This window comes from Pieris napi, chromosome 22 (genome assembly GCF_905475465.1).
Source record: "Pieris napi chromosome 22, ilPieNapi1.2, whole genome shotgun sequence".
Taxonomy (NCBI): domain Eukaryota; kingdom Metazoa; phylum Arthropoda; class Insecta; order Lepidoptera; family Pieridae; genus Pieris; species Pieris napi.
In genome coordinates this window covers 2,247,827-2,268,743 of record NC_062255.1, presented here as the reverse complement: position 1 = coordinate 2,268,743, position 20,917 = coordinate 2,247,827, and the positions used below count along the sequence as shown (strand labels likewise).

General features: G+C 34.0%; 1 protein-coding gene across 1 annotated transcript in view; it reads left to right on the top strand.

Annotated features, from left to right (window-relative positions):
• The window catches only part of LOC125060646 (neuropeptide CCHamide-1 receptor-like), a 153,397-nt gene that overhangs the window by 53,510 nt on the left and 78,970 nt on the right, over window positions 1-20,917 (top strand). The window contains exons 2-3 of the mRNA XM_047665634.1: window positions 11,096-11,290; window positions 14,706-14,932. Coding sequence (XP_047521590.1) covers window positions 11,106-11,290; window positions 14,706-14,932 — 412 coding nt within the window. The 5' untranslated portion in view covers window positions 11,096-11,105. The remainder of the gene's footprint in view (window positions 1-11,095; window positions 11,291-14,705; window positions 14,933-20,917) is intronic.

Genomic DNA, 20,917 nt, shown 5'->3' with positions numbered 1-20,917 from the left:
GTTGCGACATTAATGTTGCAGATAATGAGAGAACTACATCCTTAAAATGCCGGCAACGCACATTCTGCCAATGTGAGTGTCCATGGGCGGCGGCATATCTCTTAACATTATTAATATAAGGTGACCCTCCTCCTATTACATAAAAAAATAACTTGGGTACAAAAAACTCAGGTGAGCCTCCTGCCCGTTTGCCCCCTGTTCTATAAAAAATAAAATAAAAAAAAAACTCGACATATGTATCGGCATCACTATTCTATATCTCTTTATTTATAACTTACTAGCTGCCCCACAACCTTCGTTTCGCCGTAATTTTTTACTTTGCCTACATATCAATGTGGAACATTTTGGTATGCTACCCCATAGAGACTGTTCGATTTTCGGGAATAAAAACCTAAGTACCAAGTAAAACTTATTCCAATTTTTCTCTCCATAAAAACCTTCCTTAGAGTTCAAGGAATAAATGAAAGAAATTAATCGAATGAGTCCAGCCGTCTTCGAGTTTTGCGCTTTGCAACAAATTTTGCGAGTCATTTTTATTTGTAACTAGCTGGCCTGGCGAACATCGTACCGCCTAACAGTCGATTCTTTATTTTTTTTTATTTCTTATTCTGCTATTCGGAACACCGGTCTGACTCTACTAGCTGACTCAGCTAGTAAGATAAAAAAAAGAAAGTTGATAATACAACAAATACATTATATCAAAAAATAAAAATTTACCTTCCCGGAACCCCTCCACTAACACTTGAATTTTATGATATGGAATTAAAGTTCAAATTGCCTTTAAATATTATTACGAATATTTTGTATGGGAATATAGAAAAGTGTTGTTTTTAGACTTTTACACTCAATTTTTTTCTCCGTAAGAACCATCCTCGTACTTCAAGGAATATTATAAAAAAAGGATCAGACAAATCGGTCAAGCCGTTTTCATGTTATGTCGTGACAACGGAAAATGGGTTTCATTTTTATATATATACACTATTATTGAGTATTTTAATTTTACATCGGCCATGGCGTGTTTCACTTAAAACACCTCATTTTATAAAAGCTTTTGAAAGTGCAAATTTGCTTTTTAGCTTTACTTTCACGGGCGAAGTAAATGAGCTTCTGAGCAAATTTAATTGGCTTCAGACGAAAATCTTTGGTAATTGGTCCATCATATTGAAATTTATTACTTTTTTGGAAATTGATGATTCATTTGAAACTGAGAATGGAATACGATTGAAAATTCTATATTATTTCATGTGATTTGTAAGATAACAAGATGTTGCCATTGGAGAATTGTAGAAAATTAATTGATATATCGTTTGAATTTAAGGTATTTAACAATCAGGTTGATTGCCTCAACCTTTTGACAAAATTTAAATTTCGTGTACCCTCTAGATACCCCATCATTCCCTTTGTCCCTCCTTTCGGAAGAACGCGTTTTCTCTCACCGATATCCAGATTGAGCATTCTCATAAACGAGCTAGATCTGGATATCCATAGTTGGTCCCCTCACACTTTGAAATCCATTTTCGTTTAGTTTTCACAATTTAATTGCTTTGACATACGTATGTTAATTTATATAAATTACGCGTCACGTTGTTTGTATGGACTTCTAAACTACTTAACCGATTTCAATCAAACTTTCACACATTGAGCAGTTTGATCTAACTTAAAAGATAGCTTACACCTAATTTATACCCGCAATATTATTTTATTGCAAATTATTTGTTTATTATTTCACAATCACAATTCTAACAGATGGCGCTGTGTTGAAAGTACCAACGTTTCACATAAGCTACAATTTAATGGCATAACCACCAAAAATGCATGGTGGTCCCCATGACTGGTGTTCTTCTACCGTTTCCCTTAAATAGTTCACTTATCTAATATAACAAAAACCTTAGCCACAGCAACCCTTGGCCGAGTCTGCTAGTATATATATACGTAGTCGGTCCCAAAGTTCTGTCATAAATAGAAATAATGATAAAAACAAAAGTACTTATTAGTTTTTAATGAACGATATATCAATTCATAGTACATTAATTAAGGAATAGAAATAGCATACAATTATTCGAAATGACCTCTCTTATTTTTAATACTGGCCCTTAAGCCCCGCGTCCAGTCGTCTATCGCAGCACGCACCATATTCATGTCGATTTCAGTGACTGATTTATTTAAATATAACGTCAGACTCTCCAAATTTTTAAGTGGTATAGCACAGACCTTCCTCTCTAAGACCTGCCAAATTTTATAGTCCAAAGGATTAAGGTCCGGACTGGAGGAAGGCCAATCCACATGTCTAATTAAGCCGATGTTTTGACGCTCAAACCACGTTTGAGTGGTCTTGACTGTTTGTGAAGGCGCAGAGTCCTGCTGGAACACGAAGTGATGTCCCGAAAATAGCGTGCTGGGCAGGTCTTTGACAAGCCGATCCAAAACCTTCTCTTGGTACACTTTTGCACTGGTTTTAACCCCCTTTTCGCAAAAATGAACGCCATTTGGCCAGTAATAGGACACTTCCAATCGAACCATTACTGATGATAGATGATGTCCATGTTGCACCCTTGGAACTTTATTTCCAGCTTCTTCAGAACTCTTGGTGTACACTCTATCATTCTGTTTATTGTATTTCTCTTCAATATCGAAAAAATTTTCGTCCGTAAAGAAGATATCACGGTGTCGGTTTTTCGCGTACCTACTGCTTTAACAACACCCGTGATAACAGTAACAGTGATCTCTTAAGCCTTATTGCTTTTAGACGAGCATTAAGTAAGTGGCCACTCTTTTTTTTGTATGCTCGTAGACCAAGATCTTCATTTAAAACCTTTTTTACTATTTTCCTATTGATACCCATCTGCCAAGCCATCAATTTCTATTTTCGGACAGGATTTCTTACTATCCGCGCCTTGATAGCTTTGATTACTGCTGGTGTTCTTGCGGAGCGTGGCCGGCCAGTTCTTTTCTTGTCCTCAATACTGGAGACTTCATTGTACCTATCAATAGTACGGTACACAAACCTAAGCGTTATATTCAAACTTTTGAGTAACTTGAAAATGGTACTCGGCGAGTGCCCACAGCGGTGCAACGCAATAACAGCTATTCGGTTTTCTTTCAACGCCCACTCCATCGTGAAAAAATACGGAAAGTGATTGTTTTTTGTTTTAAAACAATAGTCACACATTCAAAAATATAATGCAATATTCTTTTTATAAAACCATGTTCGAAATTTAAAAATAATGTGACATTGACAGAACTTTGGGACCAACTACGTATATATATTTTATATTTAAAAAAAAAAAAATCTTTTACCAATGTATCAATGAGCCGAGCGTTGGCAAGCTTTTATAAATAAACTAGCCGATCCGGCAAACGTCGTTTTGCCATGTATATCATTTATAATAAAAAAATAGGGGTTGATCGTAGAGGGTTGAAAATTAGGGGTTGTATGTATTTTTTAATTCTGTAACATAAAAAAAATAAAAAATAAAATTTTATCTATAAATAAAAAAATAAAAATTAGGGGTGGACTACCCTTAACATCTGGCGGGCTGATTTGTAAATCTTAACCATTCCCAGATCCCCTTGAACACACACAAAAAATTTCATCAAAATCGGTCCAGTCGTTTAGGAGGAGTTCAGTCACATACACACGCACACAAGAAATATATATAGTAAGAAATTAACAAATAAAATTACTAAAAAAAAACAAATTAGATTACACGAAATTTACCACACAACTACTATTAATTAATAAAGAACACATGACCATAAATTCAACAACAATAACTGTAAGTGACGTCTATATTATCTAGTGCGAGGCGGCGAAGAAGTGAGCCCGACCACACCGCGCGCCACGCTTTTATAGCCTGAAAACCAGTTCAGTCCAGTGTACCATACTCGTACGCTTCAGTTGAGTTTTTTACAGCTTATTATATATTAAGATATTGCACTTGTATGATAAAATTCTGTTAATCTATGAATTTCTTAATTATTTCCGTGCCTTGTCTTGCGTGCCCTTTTCAAAGGGTTATTTTTCTCTGTAGGTCACTCTGACGCTTGGGCACTGGAATTGGATTTATGTGTAGCTATGAGTGTGTCTCATATCAACATTATAAGACAAGCTCATAGCCAACAGACCCTATTTTGAATGAGCATTTTTATGTAAGTAGACAGCCTTGCGATTCTGTAACTCACTTTTCGAACTCACACAGCGGTTTTCGCATCGGCGGTCGCTCTCAAATCAGTCGTGAAGCAGTCATGATTTATGATTTGGCATTCTGATAAGGTGGGAGCTTGTAGTTTATTGTTTATCAGAATGCCAAATCATAAAATGACTGCTTCACGACTGATTTGAGAGCGACCGCCGATGCGAAAATCGCTGTGTGAGTTCGAAAAGTGAGTTACAGAATCGCAAGGCAGTTCTCCCAAATTATTGTACAAATTTATTTTAAAAATGCAACCTAAAGAAAGCTTTATTTTTGCTTAATAGATTGTGGTCTCGACAGCGTATTAGGAGCATAAGCTAAGCGGATTACCTGAAGAGAAGTATTCCAGCTTACTTTGGCTTACAAAGTGAACTTAACAAATACGTTGTTCTAGAAACCGAAAGCTTTATATTACATACATTTTCCTTTTATTTACAAAATGCGAGAGACAAGTAGACTAATTGACCATCCTTTACTTGACTCTTTTGCCGATTAACAAGTTGACGACGGTAAGTTGTATCGATACTAGCAGTTTCTCACGCATAAATGCATTGTATTTCCTTACTATATAGTGACGTTTAGAAGTATATGATATATGTAGACTACGAGAACTATATTCCAACGATATATGCTTGATTCCGTCTTATAAATTCCGTTATAGCTATCTTCTGAGGTTCCGAACGCCGGTCGAATCATGTTATGTTGTCTTTCCGGGGTAATTGAGTTTTATATTTAAAAATGCTTTATATATATTGATAAAACTGCAGTACACCACGTTGTTTTATTGTCAATAGTTACCGCCGCATAGGGGTCTTCATTGATATTTTTCACATCTTTGTTGGAAACTTTATACATATGGATCACTAACTTTTCCAAAATATTATATGTATTACCTATGTTTATAATGTGTGATTCTAATAGTAAAAGAATTATTCAAATCGGTTCAGTAGTTCAATAGCAGTTGCTATTAAATGCAAACAAACAATAATTCTTTCCAAAATCGCATTTGAATAAAAGTGTAAAATTGACACACCGGGCAAGTTTCTTAGCAGAACGTGTATTATTCAAGTTTCTTATCTTGAAACAGTTAATTTGAGGTCTATGATTGAGGTTAAAAGCTCGTGAGTGTTTCGTGCTATGACTCATTGACTTAGATTGTATGCAGTCTAGGTTAAACAGAACGATACTGTTCACAAAGCGAGGTGATGTCGCTCAATGGACAAGTCAATTGTTTAGGAAATTGGTTTGCATAGGAGTAGCTATATAATCCATATTAGGGTTGCCAGGAAGAAATCGCTTGTTAGCGTTAAGGCCGCCCGTTGCCTTATAACTTATGTAACCTGTTTTTTATATTTATATGTTTTTATATAAGGTAACGAAGTGTAAATAAATAAATATAATATATTTGTCTGATTGGCATTTTTATTTATAAATGGTCTCTGCTCACTTCAGATCTAGCCTAACTTCAGACTAATAAGTAATTAAAAACTAACCTAATTTACTAAAAAGGATATTTAACATATGAAAGTGTCCAATAACACTACTTGCAGTCTCTATTATGGAGAAGACACTTGGTTCATGTGTCTTTTTTCCACTTACTGTTTAGTGTTTAGCACTAAGACTAACGTGCACTCACACTAATTCACTATTCCAATAGCTTTGTCCTTTTAAAACTTCTAGGCCCACGGTGTCAAGTTGAATATCGTCGACATTCACATAAATAAAACTTCTTGAAAAATAAACGTGAATTTTACCTTATTTACATAGCATGTCGTTATTTATACCTAACGGCCGTATTTAATCATCAATTATGTGTAATTTATACTTCAAATAAAAGAGTAAAGGAGGCCATTTTATAAAATAACAAGCGCGAAAAGAAAGTAATTATACAAAACCCAGGCGTTTTGATTTTTTGCGGTTTTCACAAATTAATCTTTGATAAATATAGGCTGTATTTAATTAAATAAATAATTATGACAGAAATAGGTTGTGACAAAATTGAAGAAAAACGTTGTAGGGAAACCGGCTTTCCTTAGACTCAAAAAGTCGACGGCATGTGTCAGGCACAGGAGGCTGATAACATTGACAAATAATCATTAAACAGACGTAGTTATCTGAGGCCCTATCTGAGGACCCAGGAGGTCATTTTTAGTTAAATTCAAATTCAAATTCAAAAATCATTTATTCACGTAGGTAACACAATGTACACTTGTGATTCGTCATTAAAGAAATAAATATTATTAAACATAAACAAAAACAAAGACTTGTCCCCTATCAGCAGGAGGCATGGTGAAATAGGAGCACGCACTTACATTCTCGTGGGAACAACACGCAAACACATAGTCGAAATAATTAACATCACCGCATACACGAATTCAAGTACGACCAGTCACCACAAGTAGCACCCGTTCACGAGTATGACGCATGGCCAGCCATCGGCCCCCTCGCCATATTTTAGGGAGAGAGACAACCCGACGCATGGACGCCGCCACAAGCAATGACATTTAAGCGAGCATGACGATCCTTGAAATGTGGACTTGGCTACATAAGAAAATAATAATAATACTGAAATAATTGGATACCACATGGATCACGGTTTGTTCCCACTTTACATTAAAACAGTCGTGGATGTTGACGATCGTCCCGTTAAGCTTCTATTACAATGCCCGGTAGCAACAAAATTATTAATTTCTTAAAAAAACTTCGACGTCATGTCTCCATCGTCTGTTTACAGTTGTAAGAACCCGAAACCAAAAGAAGGTTGGCGAAATTGAATTTTTCCAATTACTAACTTTATAATTGGTTTCATTATCGAGGGTTGCAGGTTGCAGGCAACGGGATAACGAAAGTGGAAATTGTTCACACTTTTTCATTAATTAGGTTAGACTTTACTGAGTCTTCTTCTAGGTCTGAAATTGAAAGATAGAGTACGACTAGAACAAATAAAGGACATAGCAAAGTTTAAAAATGCTGTTACTTCTAGTAAAAGATTGAAATGGAAATGGACAGGACACATTATGAGAGAAGATAAAGATAAATGGACGAAGAAAGTGACGGAAAGGCTTCCTCGCTATGACAAAAAAAAACGAGGAAGACAAATAAAAAGATGGGAAGACGATGTGCAAAGAGCAGCAGGCCCTATGTGGCTACGTAAAGCTAGAAACAGAGAAGAGTGGAAGCCGTTAGAGGAGGCCTATGTCCAAGGACAAGCTGTATAACAGAAACCAACCGGCTTGCCGATTGATTATTAGTATTTATTTTTTATTTTTTATTAATTTAATTTTTATAAGTAACTACAGCATAAAGGCTTTTATTATTAGTACATACTAAGTCTTAAATTATTCTAAACCGTAATGTTCAATGACGTCGCAGTGAAGAGAAAATTAAAAGGAACATCGGGAATGTTTGTTAACTCATATTAAGCAAATAGATCAGCTAACACACGCCGTCGACTTGCGTCTATGGCAGACCGGTTTCCTCACGATGCTTTTCTTCATTGTACGAGCGAATTAAATTCGTATGCGTGGGTAACACTCAAAATGTTTAGAACTGGCCAGGCAAAAAAAGTGTTTGAAAACTTTTTTTGAGTTTCAATTTTAGAACTCTTTGGTAACCTAATGTAGTATATTGCATTCATTTGTCATTTGTTTTTATAAATAGGCGGCAAATCATAGATAAAATAAAAGTATTGGCATCTTTCTACATTAAGCTGTTCTTTATTTTCTAATCATTTTCAGTGTTACCTAGGTATAGTCCATTGGTTCGAATCTACCTCGAGAATGACAGCCGCACATAACATGGAATAATTTGCTCTGTTACCTTATAGACACTGTTTGCTATTCCGGAATAAAAAAACTACATTTTACAATTCTTTTAAAAAAAATTCTCTCCATTAAAACCTTATTTTATAATTTTTTTAGATATTCGAATTCCTATTCTAAGCTTAGGAACGCAATTTACGATTCATTTTCAAATTTTCCTTATTATATTGTTAAGTTTTCTATTTATAGGCGCCTGAATTTTCTTTTCTTCAATTTTATAGTACAAGGGGCAAACGGGCAGGAGGAAAATCTGATGTGACCACCGCCCATGGACACTCTCAATGCCAGAGGGCTCGCGAGAGCGTTGGCGGCCTTTTAAGAATTGATAAGCTCTTTTCTTCGTCGTTAATCGAATTGGTTCCAAATACTTCAGTGGGCAGCTGGTTCCACATAATGGTAGTGCTCGGCAAACTGAAAACTGCCTTAAAAACGCTCAGTTGTGGAACGACGGACGTAGGTGATACGGAATCTCATTGTTTTTTTGTTATGAGATCATCTATATCATTATCAGTTGGTGCACAATAGTCCATGATATTAAGAGACACTCGCTGAAGACAACACTGCTCTTAACAATAAACAAAAGAATATACAAGTCAAGACAGAATCAAGTTCTTCGCACCTAATTTTGGTATAAAAATAAATTGAACTTCGTTTATTTAAATGTTCATGTTCATGTTTGAACCGTTTAATAGTAATTCCACCGTGATTAAAGCCAGATGCGATTATTTTGAACAAATATTGATGTTATATTTCCTGTGCGTTTTAACTTTTATTGGACATCGCTATGCGGTTATATTAGTTGCTGTCTATAATTTTTAAATAAAATTCTCGGTTTGGTTGATTTGGTTATTTGAACCGTAAGACTGGCAGCGCTCGAGATGAGACGGGAGATCGGTCCGTCTCTCTCTCGTTATACCTGCGATCGCGCTCGTGAGGTTTTGGTGTGACACAAGTTTCTGAACATGTCACCCGACTAAAACGATTTTAAAGACGTTATCACGTCAACGCAGAGCGGTTCGAATCGTCGACGACCAATCCCTCTCCGAGCGGCTTGATCCTTTGGCGTTGCGTAGAGATGTGGGGTTACTCTGCATCTTCTACCGCATTTACCATGGAGAGTGTTCAGAGGAGTTGTTCGGATTAATACCTGCAGCTGAATTTCATCATCGGACGTCGAGACAGAATACGAAATTGTTTAAAAAATGTTTAAAAAGCGAGTCTACTCCTCCCTCAAAGGCCGGCAACGCACCCACCTTTTAGGTCGTCCCGCAAGCTCGTTTGCCCCCTATTATATAAAAAAAAAAGATTTTTTTTTGGAACGGGCCAAAAATTTCATATCGGTCGTTTTGGAAGAGTACTGTTACAGACACGAAAATTATATACTTGTATATTTGGTAGGACTGAGATTAGGTTATTAAGTATATTTAATTCCGCTAGGTGATTAGGATATCCAGAGTGTTTTTCAAATGTTTTGACATTTTAATTTAAGGCCATATCAACCAGTGGTGAAACAAACCTTTATGGGTTTTTGGCCTGACCGCCGTTCTATAGCGATAGCGATAGCGATTCCAACTTTGTTGTTGAAGTTTTCTACCACGCCATTTTAAAGTTAGCTTTATGATATTAAAAGAAACATACAAACTGCATATAAGTATCGAAATCGCTATTGAAAGAAACAGGGTAAGAAATTAGCGATGCATTTTTATTTATATGGATTTTTCTATGTAGATAAATGTTTATATGAACCGGAACCTCATTCATTTTTTTAATGAGATTATTATTATAAGTTGGTACACAGTAGTCAATTATAAGAGACACACCCACTTAACTACTAGGTTAATACGCAATTAAAATATTATTAGTGTAATATAACTAAAGTTTAAATTTCCTAGATGTCTTCACTAGAACACGTTGAACGGAGTTTCACGATGACTTAACTTGAAAATGCAACGAGTTCACAATTAATAAGGACTTTGTGAACTATTAAATTATTTGTTTAAAATATGCCTATTTACATTGTATAAATAGTTATCAATTAACAAATAAAATTAAAAAATAACAAATAAGATAACACCAAATTGACCACACTATATCTACAATATATAAAGGTTCTGGGTTCAAAACTTAATAATTAAATCTATTTTTGAATTATGCTTGCTTTCAAACGGACCAAATAACATGCTTTGGCATTAATTGAAACTTTAATTAAATATACAAACTAAATAAAACTTACAATTTACATCTGAAATAAATGGAAGCCAAAAGTCTATATTAATAAATCAATAGTATATCTAACGGTATCTTTCTAAAAATACATGTGCAAAGCGCATGTGCAATATTTAATTCACTGTAATATTTCCTTTTCTAGTCCCAAAGGAATGGATGAAAGCCGCATTTGTCTAAATCTAACTGTAATATGCTGGAGTTGGAAACTCGTAAACTATTCACAGAGAGAGTGCAGTGCCATAAAATGCTAGGCTTTCGAGTTATTTAATCCAATGCATATATTTTAATATTTTTCAATATCGAATATTAGGGCTTTATTTATGGTAAATAAATATTTAGTGTTAAATTAATGTAAATAAACAAAACGAGCCGTAGACACTACTCACATAGGCTAGCATATACTTTACAATTGTCATATTTATCACATACGCAAAAATCATTTCCGTTTTACAAACACTGTGCCAAGAGATAGATAATATGTATAGCATGTTATCGAATAACTTACTTGGTGTAATACCAATAATAAATTAATAATCTATAAATAAATTATTAAATATTAAAATGCTGAAGATAGAATATAATACAATGAAATAAAACTTCGTTATTAGATTAAAGAGCGCATCTTATTATATATACCTCGTCGTAAAGACCCTTACTTATTTAACTAAAGTAATATTTCTATAGAATGGGATTTACGTTATGATGAACACGGACAAGTTTTAGTTAATTTGTAATCCGTTTTTATTAGGAGGTACATAATAACTTCCTGTCGAATCTACCTACCTACCGAAGTTTATGAAATATGTATTCAAATTTGAATTAAGAACATCAGCTCATTTGTTTTTTTGTTCACAGATCATGCAAAATGGATGACTACAATGACAGCCTTATTTTCAACGACACAGAGAGCTATAAGCCGTACTCGCAGCGACCAGAGACATATATAGTACCTATACTATTCGCGTTCATCTTCATAATCGGCGTTGTGGGCAATGGGACACTTGTTGCCGTATTTGTACGGCACAAGGCTATGAGAAATGTTCCTAACACGTAAGTTATACAATTTCATGAACGGAACTTCTATAGTCGTATTTTTAATTAGACGAAGTCAGCTGACGTTTACGGTGTTGTCAGTTTTTATTGAAATAAAAATAGTGTTGTGACAAAGTAAAAACCCCTGAATGAATGATCGGTGATGGCACTAGTCGCCGCGCCGCGCTTTGTAATAAGACGTCAAAAAACTGATTGTAGTTACACAGTACTAGTACCTAACTTATATCAGAGCACTTTTATACAATTTTGAAATAGAAATAATATTCTTTTATTGTTTGAAATAATTAACTATTCACACTCATTGTTCATTCATCTGATTGAACAAGAACTGAACGCATCACTATTACTTTAAATATGGCAACATTATTTTACAAAGTGACATTAGCTACTGTCAGTTGGCTTAGTCTAATTAAAAATACGACTATAGTGTAGTTTTTTCTCGTTTACTTCCGTGTGTGATAAAAGCAACAGATTTATTTTTATCACTTTTTTATGTAGTTAACGCGCTCGGCTCATCTGATGTAAGTAGAACCGCCCATTGACACTCACATTGCCAGAAGGCAAGTTCATTGCCGGCCTTTTATAAATCGGTATGCTCTTGAAGGACCCTAAGTTGAATTGGTTCGGAAATACTTGGGTAGCTGGTTTTGCAGAGTAGAGGTGCGTGGTACGTAACAGTTTAGGTACGCGGCCTTTGATATAAGAATTTTTTTGGAGTAGTCTTAATGTTTGTGGCTAGGCTAGTGACTCTCAACCCGAGCTCGTGTGAACTCTGATTGTGGACTAATGTATGTGCACACGGAAAATTAATATCGTCAATCACATTGTTATGATTTATTTAGTAAGACTTTATTTAGTTTGAAAAATAATACATCGGCTAGTAATGTTCTCATAGTAGAGAGTAGGGCAAAGACAAACGAGAAACAGACTTGACATAAAAGACAACTCAAGTCAATGAAGCAAAAGGCGCGAAATTTGAATATTACAACACACATACTAAACCAAAAATGAACGGTGTCGTCTACGATGTGTTTGTATGGAATTAGAATAAATTGGGTAGAAGTCATAGTTACTAGAACCAGGAAAAGACCCTTGGTATAATATCAGTTTATTACTGATAATATATATCTATAGTTTAGATCAAATAATAGTATAGAACTTTCAATCAAAACACGCATTTTGTGATTTCCTAAAACTATTCCACAAATTCATTTCCTTAATAGCATATAATTGTGTACCATTAATGAAATATTTTCGTGAATATTATTTTGGTTGCGTGCCGATAATAATAAAATCTAACATTATAAATTTGCATACGTTACTAGGCACCGAAGGCTGATGACCTATATGGCTGTTTGAAAAAACAAATGATCACGAAACAGCCCTGCGATTCTGTAACTCACTTTTCGAACTCGCACAGCGGTTTTCGCAGCGGCGGTCGCGCTCAAATCAGTCGTGAAGCAGTCATTTTATGATTTGGCATTCTGATAAGGAAGCTTGTAGTTTATTGTAGAATAGTTGGATCTCGGTTAAGAAAACTACGCCAATATTAAGAGGGATGACTGCGTTTTCATTGCGATCGGGTCGCAGATTCGTCGTGTTTTCGAATGAGTTATTCGCTATGAGGGGACAATTCTGCACTATCCCCTGTTTAGAAAACAGTATATCTATAAAATATATATAAAATTCTCGTGTCACGATGTTCGTTCCAATACTCCTCCGACACGGCTCGACCGATTCTTATAATTTTTTTTATGCATATTCAGTAAGTAAGTAGAAAATCGGCTACTATCTTTCAAACCCCTAAGTGATAAGGGATGTCCACCCCAAAAAAAAAATGTTTTAGACAATTTTGTTTTGTTTATTTTTTATGATACAGCATACAAATGTACATACAACCCTTAATTTTCACCTCTCTACGATCAACCCCTATTTTTTGTTTTTGTATTAAAAACATTTGGCTTGAACTCTGAGGTTTATATAGAGAAAAATTCACAGAAAAACCTAAAAAGTTTTATTCCGGAAAACCGAACAGTCTCTGAGGTAGCATAGAAAAATATTCCATGTTGGCATGTACTAAAAAGGTTGGTTCGCGTGGACAGCTAGTTCTAAGAGATAATATTTGTAATTTTGTAAGGAATAAACTCATACAGACAATACAATGTTAGAAACACTCAAGAAGTAAATCAAGAGGCTTGCTCAACAAAATAAATCACTTGGTAAACAAAATACGCCGAACAGTTTTATTATTGGTAGCATTCGTTTTGTTTACATTCACAGAGATGTAAACAATCTATTTATTTCAACAATGTATGATAAATCTTGTTTGGTTTATATATAATACAATTTGAGACAAAATCACCATGACATGAAAGTGAATGAAGCGAGAAAGGTATTTCTGTGGAGATCTGTAGTCGCTGCCTACTACTTCGGGATAAAGGTGTTAAATTTAATTTTAAAAAAACATTTAATCATATAGGTAACACATTGTACACTTATGACTTGTCAGTAAAGAAAAACATATTAATGCTTCTAATTTTACATTTAGTGCCAGTTCTCAAATCGAGGGCGTAGAACGGAAGAGAAGAACTGGCAATAAACTCTCCGCCACTCTTTTTAAGCGCCATGTTTTTTTTTTAAACAACGTTTGTAAGAAGCTGCAACCATTACACCATGTTCCACATGACATCTTAAGTAATTAATAATAATAACATAAATTAAAAACAAAGACTTGTCCTCTATCAGCAGGAGGCATGGTATAGGAGCACGCACTTACATTCTCATGGGAACAACACGCAAACACATAGTCTAAATAATTAACATCACTGCAAACACGAATTCAAGTACGATCAGTCACCACAAGTAGCACCCAATCAAATCAAAAATCAATAGATAAATAAATCAGATATTTTTTTGTAATTTAGCTTTTATAAGTACCTAAAATAAATTATAATATCAAATAAGAATTTATTGATTTTGTTAAAAAGTTAACATAAACATAGTTTATTACTTATTATTTTAAAAAAAATAGTTTTCGCTGTTTGTGTACGACGGGAAGTATGTGACTTGTATAGCACTGGAAGTGAGTATTAATCTAACGCAGCCGCAGTGAAGGTGTTGAACCGATATACAGAATGCTATGAGGTTGCAGTCAGTTATTCTCTAATAAATTTATATAAATTAGTGGCGCTACAACGTTATTAGGTTTGGGCCTCAGAATTATGTATCTGTTTCATGATCATTTGTTAATCTAATAGGCGAAACGCGCCGTCCACTTTTAGGACAAATCCTTTGGTGCACATCCGGGGATTGAACCTACGACCTCAGGGATGAGAGTCTCACGCTGAAGCCACTGGGCCAACACTGCTTTTTTTTTAAATTGTGTTATAAAACGTTACCTCAAACATTTCAGGTACATACTGTCGCTGGCACTGGCTGATCTTTTGGTCATCATCACCTGCGTGCCCTTCACTTCTATCGTCTATACCCTGGAGTCCTGGCCCTGGGGTGACACTGTATGCCGGCTTTCTGAAGCTGCTAAAGATGTCAGTATTGGAGTGTCAGTGTTCACTCTGACTGCGTTGTCAGCTGATCGGTATTTTGCCATCGTGGACCCATTGAGGAAACTTCATGCTACGGGTAAGTTTAGTAATGTATCTGGGTAATTATAAGTCAAGAGGTAATATGTTGTATGAAGTGACGGCATGGCATTTTTTTTTATATATTTACTTAATCTTTTTTATGGAAACTTTTCAGTTGAAAACGTTAACAAAGTGGCTAGTCAATTTGTTGGTTTTATCTCAAATCTATATATATATTTTATATCAAAAGAGCCAGGGGAAATACGCCCAGGGGAGATACATTTTCGATTGATGTCTAAAATAGCCGTAAAAGTGTTTATCGTACGCAATTCACAATCAAACGCAACACTATATGCACTATTCATAGTGAATATTTAAGTCTTTATTAGTATTTTAACAAATAATTGCTAAATAAAACAAACTTTTTTCTTATATTATAACTTATTGTGACTAAACTACGTACATTTCTGTAATAAATTTAAGTGAGCATCAAGAAAGCATTTAGTTTTAAGTAATAAATAGGTTAATTAGGAAGTAAGTATAAAAAAACGTATTTTTTGTCCTGGCCATGGAAAGTACCTCTTAACTTATAATAACCTATCTATTACTTAAACACCTGGACCAATTTGTATGAAAATTTTCGTGTGTCCAAGTGGGTTTGAGGTGTTGATTTACAATTGTTTTTTTTTGTATTTAAATAGTACAGAACGTCTGTCGGTATATAACCATTTATATTTATTATATATCTGAAATAAAAAAGTGGAGAAAGATTCGATAATAGTAGCGAAGATTAAATACAAATGGAAAAATATCTCGCTCTCACTCCGTCGGGGGTTGTGTACTAAATATAATAACATAAACATAATGTAATATAGTAGGCTTCTCGAATATAGGCAATTTTATTATTTTTTTATTTATATCTATAGCTATCACCTCTCATCAAGTACTAGTAGTAGTAGTTTTATTAATTACTAGATGGCCCGGTGAACTTCATATCACCTACATATATTTGTGTCAAAACTTAATTTTTTTTTTAAAGACCAAAGAGAGCTCTCATACTACAGCTATGAAACACAAATTTCTGAATATATTAATAAATCACAACCAAGTGTCAATTTTTATTCCTGAAAAGACCAAAGACATGACTTTACTTATTACTTATGCCTTTCGACGCTTAAACCTTCCCTAAACTTCCACAAATATCTCAAGATCACAATTAGCCAAATCGGTCAAGCCATTCTCGAGTTTTAGAGAGACAAACGAACAGTAATTAATTTTTGTTTGTAAAGAAGATTTGGTCTACAAGAAGATGACCTGCCACGCCATAATCAATTGTTCTCTACAAGAATAAATTATTTGTCAGAGATCAAAGTATCGCTCTTAATTTGTGATACTAGGATAGGATAGGCTATAAGGGGAAATTTAATATCTTTTGTGGTAGTCGGGCTTTCTTTAAAACACGTCCTGGAAAATTATAAAGTATCTTAAAAGCATTCTTGGAAGCTTTCCGTAAGTTTCGTGAAGTAATTTAATAAGTAGTATGAAGAGTAAAGCTCAGGCAGAGGCAAAATTTGACAGTTTTAAAACATTCGTTTAATAAACAGTTTGTTATTGGCACTAAATATTATTTGACACTTTCTTATGTTAAGGGTCTGTTTCACAATGTTCGGATAAGTTCTACATAAGTTCCAAATTAGCTTTTTATTACTTATTGGTAGGATAAACACTATTGTTGCGTTTCACGACTGTCAGATAGCGCTATTCGTCACATAAAGTCCATCATAAGTTATGAGTCCGATGAATGTCAAATAGCACAATTTATCTTCCAAATAATTTGTGTGTTGCATAGCTATTTTGTACTTTATCCATACATTGTGAAACAGACCCTAAATATCATTTTTAGTAAGTTAGGCTAGATCGTAATGTTTTATTAATCTCAGTGCAGAGACAATTTTTTAAAACAAATTCTGTACTTACATTTTGACGTCCCTTAAAATATCAATTAGGATAACAAAATGTTTTTCTACGCCTGATGACGTAATTGTTGTCAAAGCTGTTGCTAAACCTGGGAAACATCAAAAACTAATCATGTCTAATTATAACTGTATATTATTTGGAATTTAATAACGTCAGTATGCAACAGGCCGATAAAAAATTTCAAGATTTTCATCATGATTATACGAAAAGTAAATTTAATTTAATAAAAACAGTATTTTTTACATTATACGAGGAAAATAATTAAAAGTACTTTTTAAACGGCTACAAATTATACAGCGCAATTAAAATAAATTGATGTCGAGTTTCGGTTATCATTATCAAAACACTGGATCAATTTGAGAGATAAACGTTTATATTAAAATAAATATAGATACACTCTTGCCCTTGCCAGTAACATTAAAAATGGAAACGAACTGTTCAGAATTCACTTGAACTTCAACTGCTGACATGGCGAATATAGTTATTCCAAAAGGTCGTAGGTTCGATCCCCGACTGTGCACCAATGGACATTCTTTCTATGTGCGCATTTAAATTTTGCTCGGTGAAGGAAAACATCGTGAGAAAACCGGCATGTCTTAAACCCAAAAAGTCGACAGCGTGTGTCAGGCACAGGAGGCTGATCACGTGCCTATTGGATTTAAAAAAAATTATCATGAAATAGATTCAGAAATCTGAGCCCCAGATCTAAAGAGGTTGTAGCGTCACTGATTTTTTTTGTAAGTAGTTGTTAAGAAGTTGTTTTATACACAAATAAGATTTGAATATTGCACTGTCTTATTTTTTCTCGTTTCCTCTCAAAGTGGTAAAAACTCCTTCAAACCCTTAATTATCATGGTGAGCCTGCCCGATAGCTTTGTGATAATCCCACCACCTCGAAACTTTGATCATATCTGTAGGGCTTAGGAATCCGTAGGTATGTTAGGTTCTTATGTAACTTTAGTTATCTAGTGCAGCTTGCACATACACTACATATACTATACAGATACTCCTGACATATTTATCTTTATACAGGTATATAATCTAGAACTCCTCTTAAACGGCTGGACCGATTTGAATGATCCGCAAGTTACATATGAATTTAAATACACGTTTCCATGATTTTTCGAGTTTTTTAAACTAACGTCTTAATTAAAATGTATAATAAATTCATTTTAAAAGCGTTTAATGCGAAAAATTGTGGTGTAAATTTATATCGAATAGGTCCCATACATTTATCAGTACTAAACCGCCGTCGGCTTTGAGTGATAAATTGCATATTGTTTCCATCTCTTGACTCCTCGGGGGCAATTTTTACATTTAATCTATAACACCTATTTTTGAAAAGTTCATTCACCTTTGAGATAAGGTGAAGCAAAATGTTTTTTGCACCAATAGTTTCAAACGCAAAATAATTAAGGAAACAATTCAATGCGTTCAATGCTATCTTAAGGACCGATCTGGTCGCCAAACTCCAAAAAAGTATATTGTTTCTTTCCATTTTTTGTCATAGTTTCTTGAAATATGGAATAGGGAAAAAATATATTATGGTGGAGTTGAGTAGTTTATGTATCCTTTTTGAAAGATCGATACACGATTTAAATAACTTCGCTCGATAGAAAAAAAATCCAAACATAGCCAATATTTGACAGTTTGAATTCAATTTATGACGAATATTTATAAAGAACATGATTTTGAAATAACGGTAACGCGCAGTACTGTATATTATATACTAATTATACAGATATATTCAAAATGCCCTCATTTATCTCTACGAAAATCTATAAAATTCACTTTAAGTGATTAAGAGGAAAAACGTGAAGGCTAAATCTCACTTCCGCGTAATTTTTCATAGGATTTACATTCTAAATTCTTTAGTATATTTAAGTAATTGTAGTATATTAAAGAAAATCATAAGTTCATAAAATACTAATATCGGTACTAAGCATAATTATTCTTTCTTAGCATTTTTATTTTATTAATGTTACTTTTTTTTTTTTTAGATTTTATTTTGTGTTATTTTTTTATAATTATTTATGGCCTTCTTGTACTTTACCCTCGGTAGGTGTTTCTTTAGGATGTTTTGGACATCTTGTAGGATGTCTGGAATAAATCGCTTGTTAGCGATAAGGCCGCCCGTTACCTAACTTATGTAACCTGCTTCGTTTATATTATGTATGTTTTACGGCAACGAAGTGTAAATAAATAACTAAAATTTGCAGTATTTCTCACTTGTATTGATTGGCCTCTAACTGAGAGAAATACATGAATTAAGTGTTAATTAGTTCATTTGTATACAAGGATATCTTTTGTTAATTTCTTTATCCCCATAAACTAAGACACCTTTAAGGCACGGTTAACATTATCTACTATATAAAAATAAGTCGGGTTTTCCTTCCTGACGCTATAACTCCAGAACGCACGAACCGATTTCCACGGTTTTTCATTCGTTGGAAAGGTCTCGGGCTCCGTGAGGTTTATAGCAAAGAAAATTCAGGAAAAAATTCGGGATCACCAAACGAAATGTTACATAAAACGAAGCCATTTGGTGGCGAAACGGAGTTCACCGAGTTTGCTATTATTCTTATAAATTACTGCACGTTATCATTATAATAATAATAAAAGTCTTTTAAAGTGCAGCACTATTTCAATATTTATATTTTTATAAACTATCGCTATATAAGGCAGAAGTTGAAACTTTAACTAAACGTATATACTAAACAAATAACTGTCATAAGTTTCTAGATTGTGTATACATTGCTCTATTTAACGAAGTATAACAGTTAATTTTAACGGTAATGTGCATGAGTTAACTGGTGTTTTCATGTGCTGCTTTTATCATTTGGTCAACCATAATTTTGACTAAATAAGTGTCGTGATATAGTCATATGAATATACTGTAAGTGTCCATGGTTGGATATAAATAAGATAATATAATATATATCTATTTTAAGCATGCGTTTATTACTTAAAGCTATGCTTTGTACAATAACATCAGCCGTAATATCCTCCCTTTATAATAAAATGTCTAAATCAAATTCAAAATCATTCATTCATTTAGGTAACATAAGGTACACAAGTTATGAAAGTCAATAAAGAAATACATGTTAAAATTTCTAATTTTACATTCACTGCCAGTTTTCAAATCAAGGGCAGAACAGGAGAGAAGAACTGGCAATAAACTCTCCTCCATTTTTTTTTAATCTTCAAGTTTTTTTTCTACATAATGTTTCTAAGGAGGTGCACCATTCACAAGAATTGGATTATTTATAATTAGAAAAAAGGATTAGGTTTTATTGTTGTCCTATTTTGTTTATTATATGTTTTTAGTTTAATTTTTATATTAAAAAGTTGCCTATTAAGTTTTAAGTTACTGTAAAAATAGGAAGGAAATAAATGAATATATATTTTTATACTAGTTTTAAACATGTACCATGAACCACGGAATAATTGTAATCTAGTTATCCTCAACACAGAGACTCCCTACAGTTGATCAATTTTATCATAACCATATTTCTGTCATGTCATATTTCTGTCATAAGTTTCTGTTTATTTTTTATTGTAAAAACTGTATTTGATTTCTGGTTGATAGGAAACATTTTTGGACCTAAAGCTTAGGTTTCCTAGAAAAGCGGTGCCGTTAACTAACGGCCGTCATGCAAATGACAGCACCACTATTTGACGTTACGGTGACTCAACGTTCTCTATAACCTACTCCGATGTTATTTATAGACAACGTATGGGTGACGTCACCCAACGTTATATTACGGCCGTTGGATAACGGCACCGCTTTTCTAGGAAACCTAAGCTTAAGACATAAAGGAATGTCTTAGTATTCCTAACGGTCTTAGACTTAGTGAAGTGAAATTACGTACATAGAAAGCTGTCAAAACAAACAGAAACCTCGAAAACCTTTAAGAAAGTGTTAAATCGGTAATTTAATATCCACTAAACACTTCAGCTGCCGGCCCCGAGGATCATGTTTTACCATAAAATAGAGTGAAAAGTACGTGATTCGGGAGATTCTCTCCACAATTTACAACTTATTGAACTTTTCGAACCCGTCTCA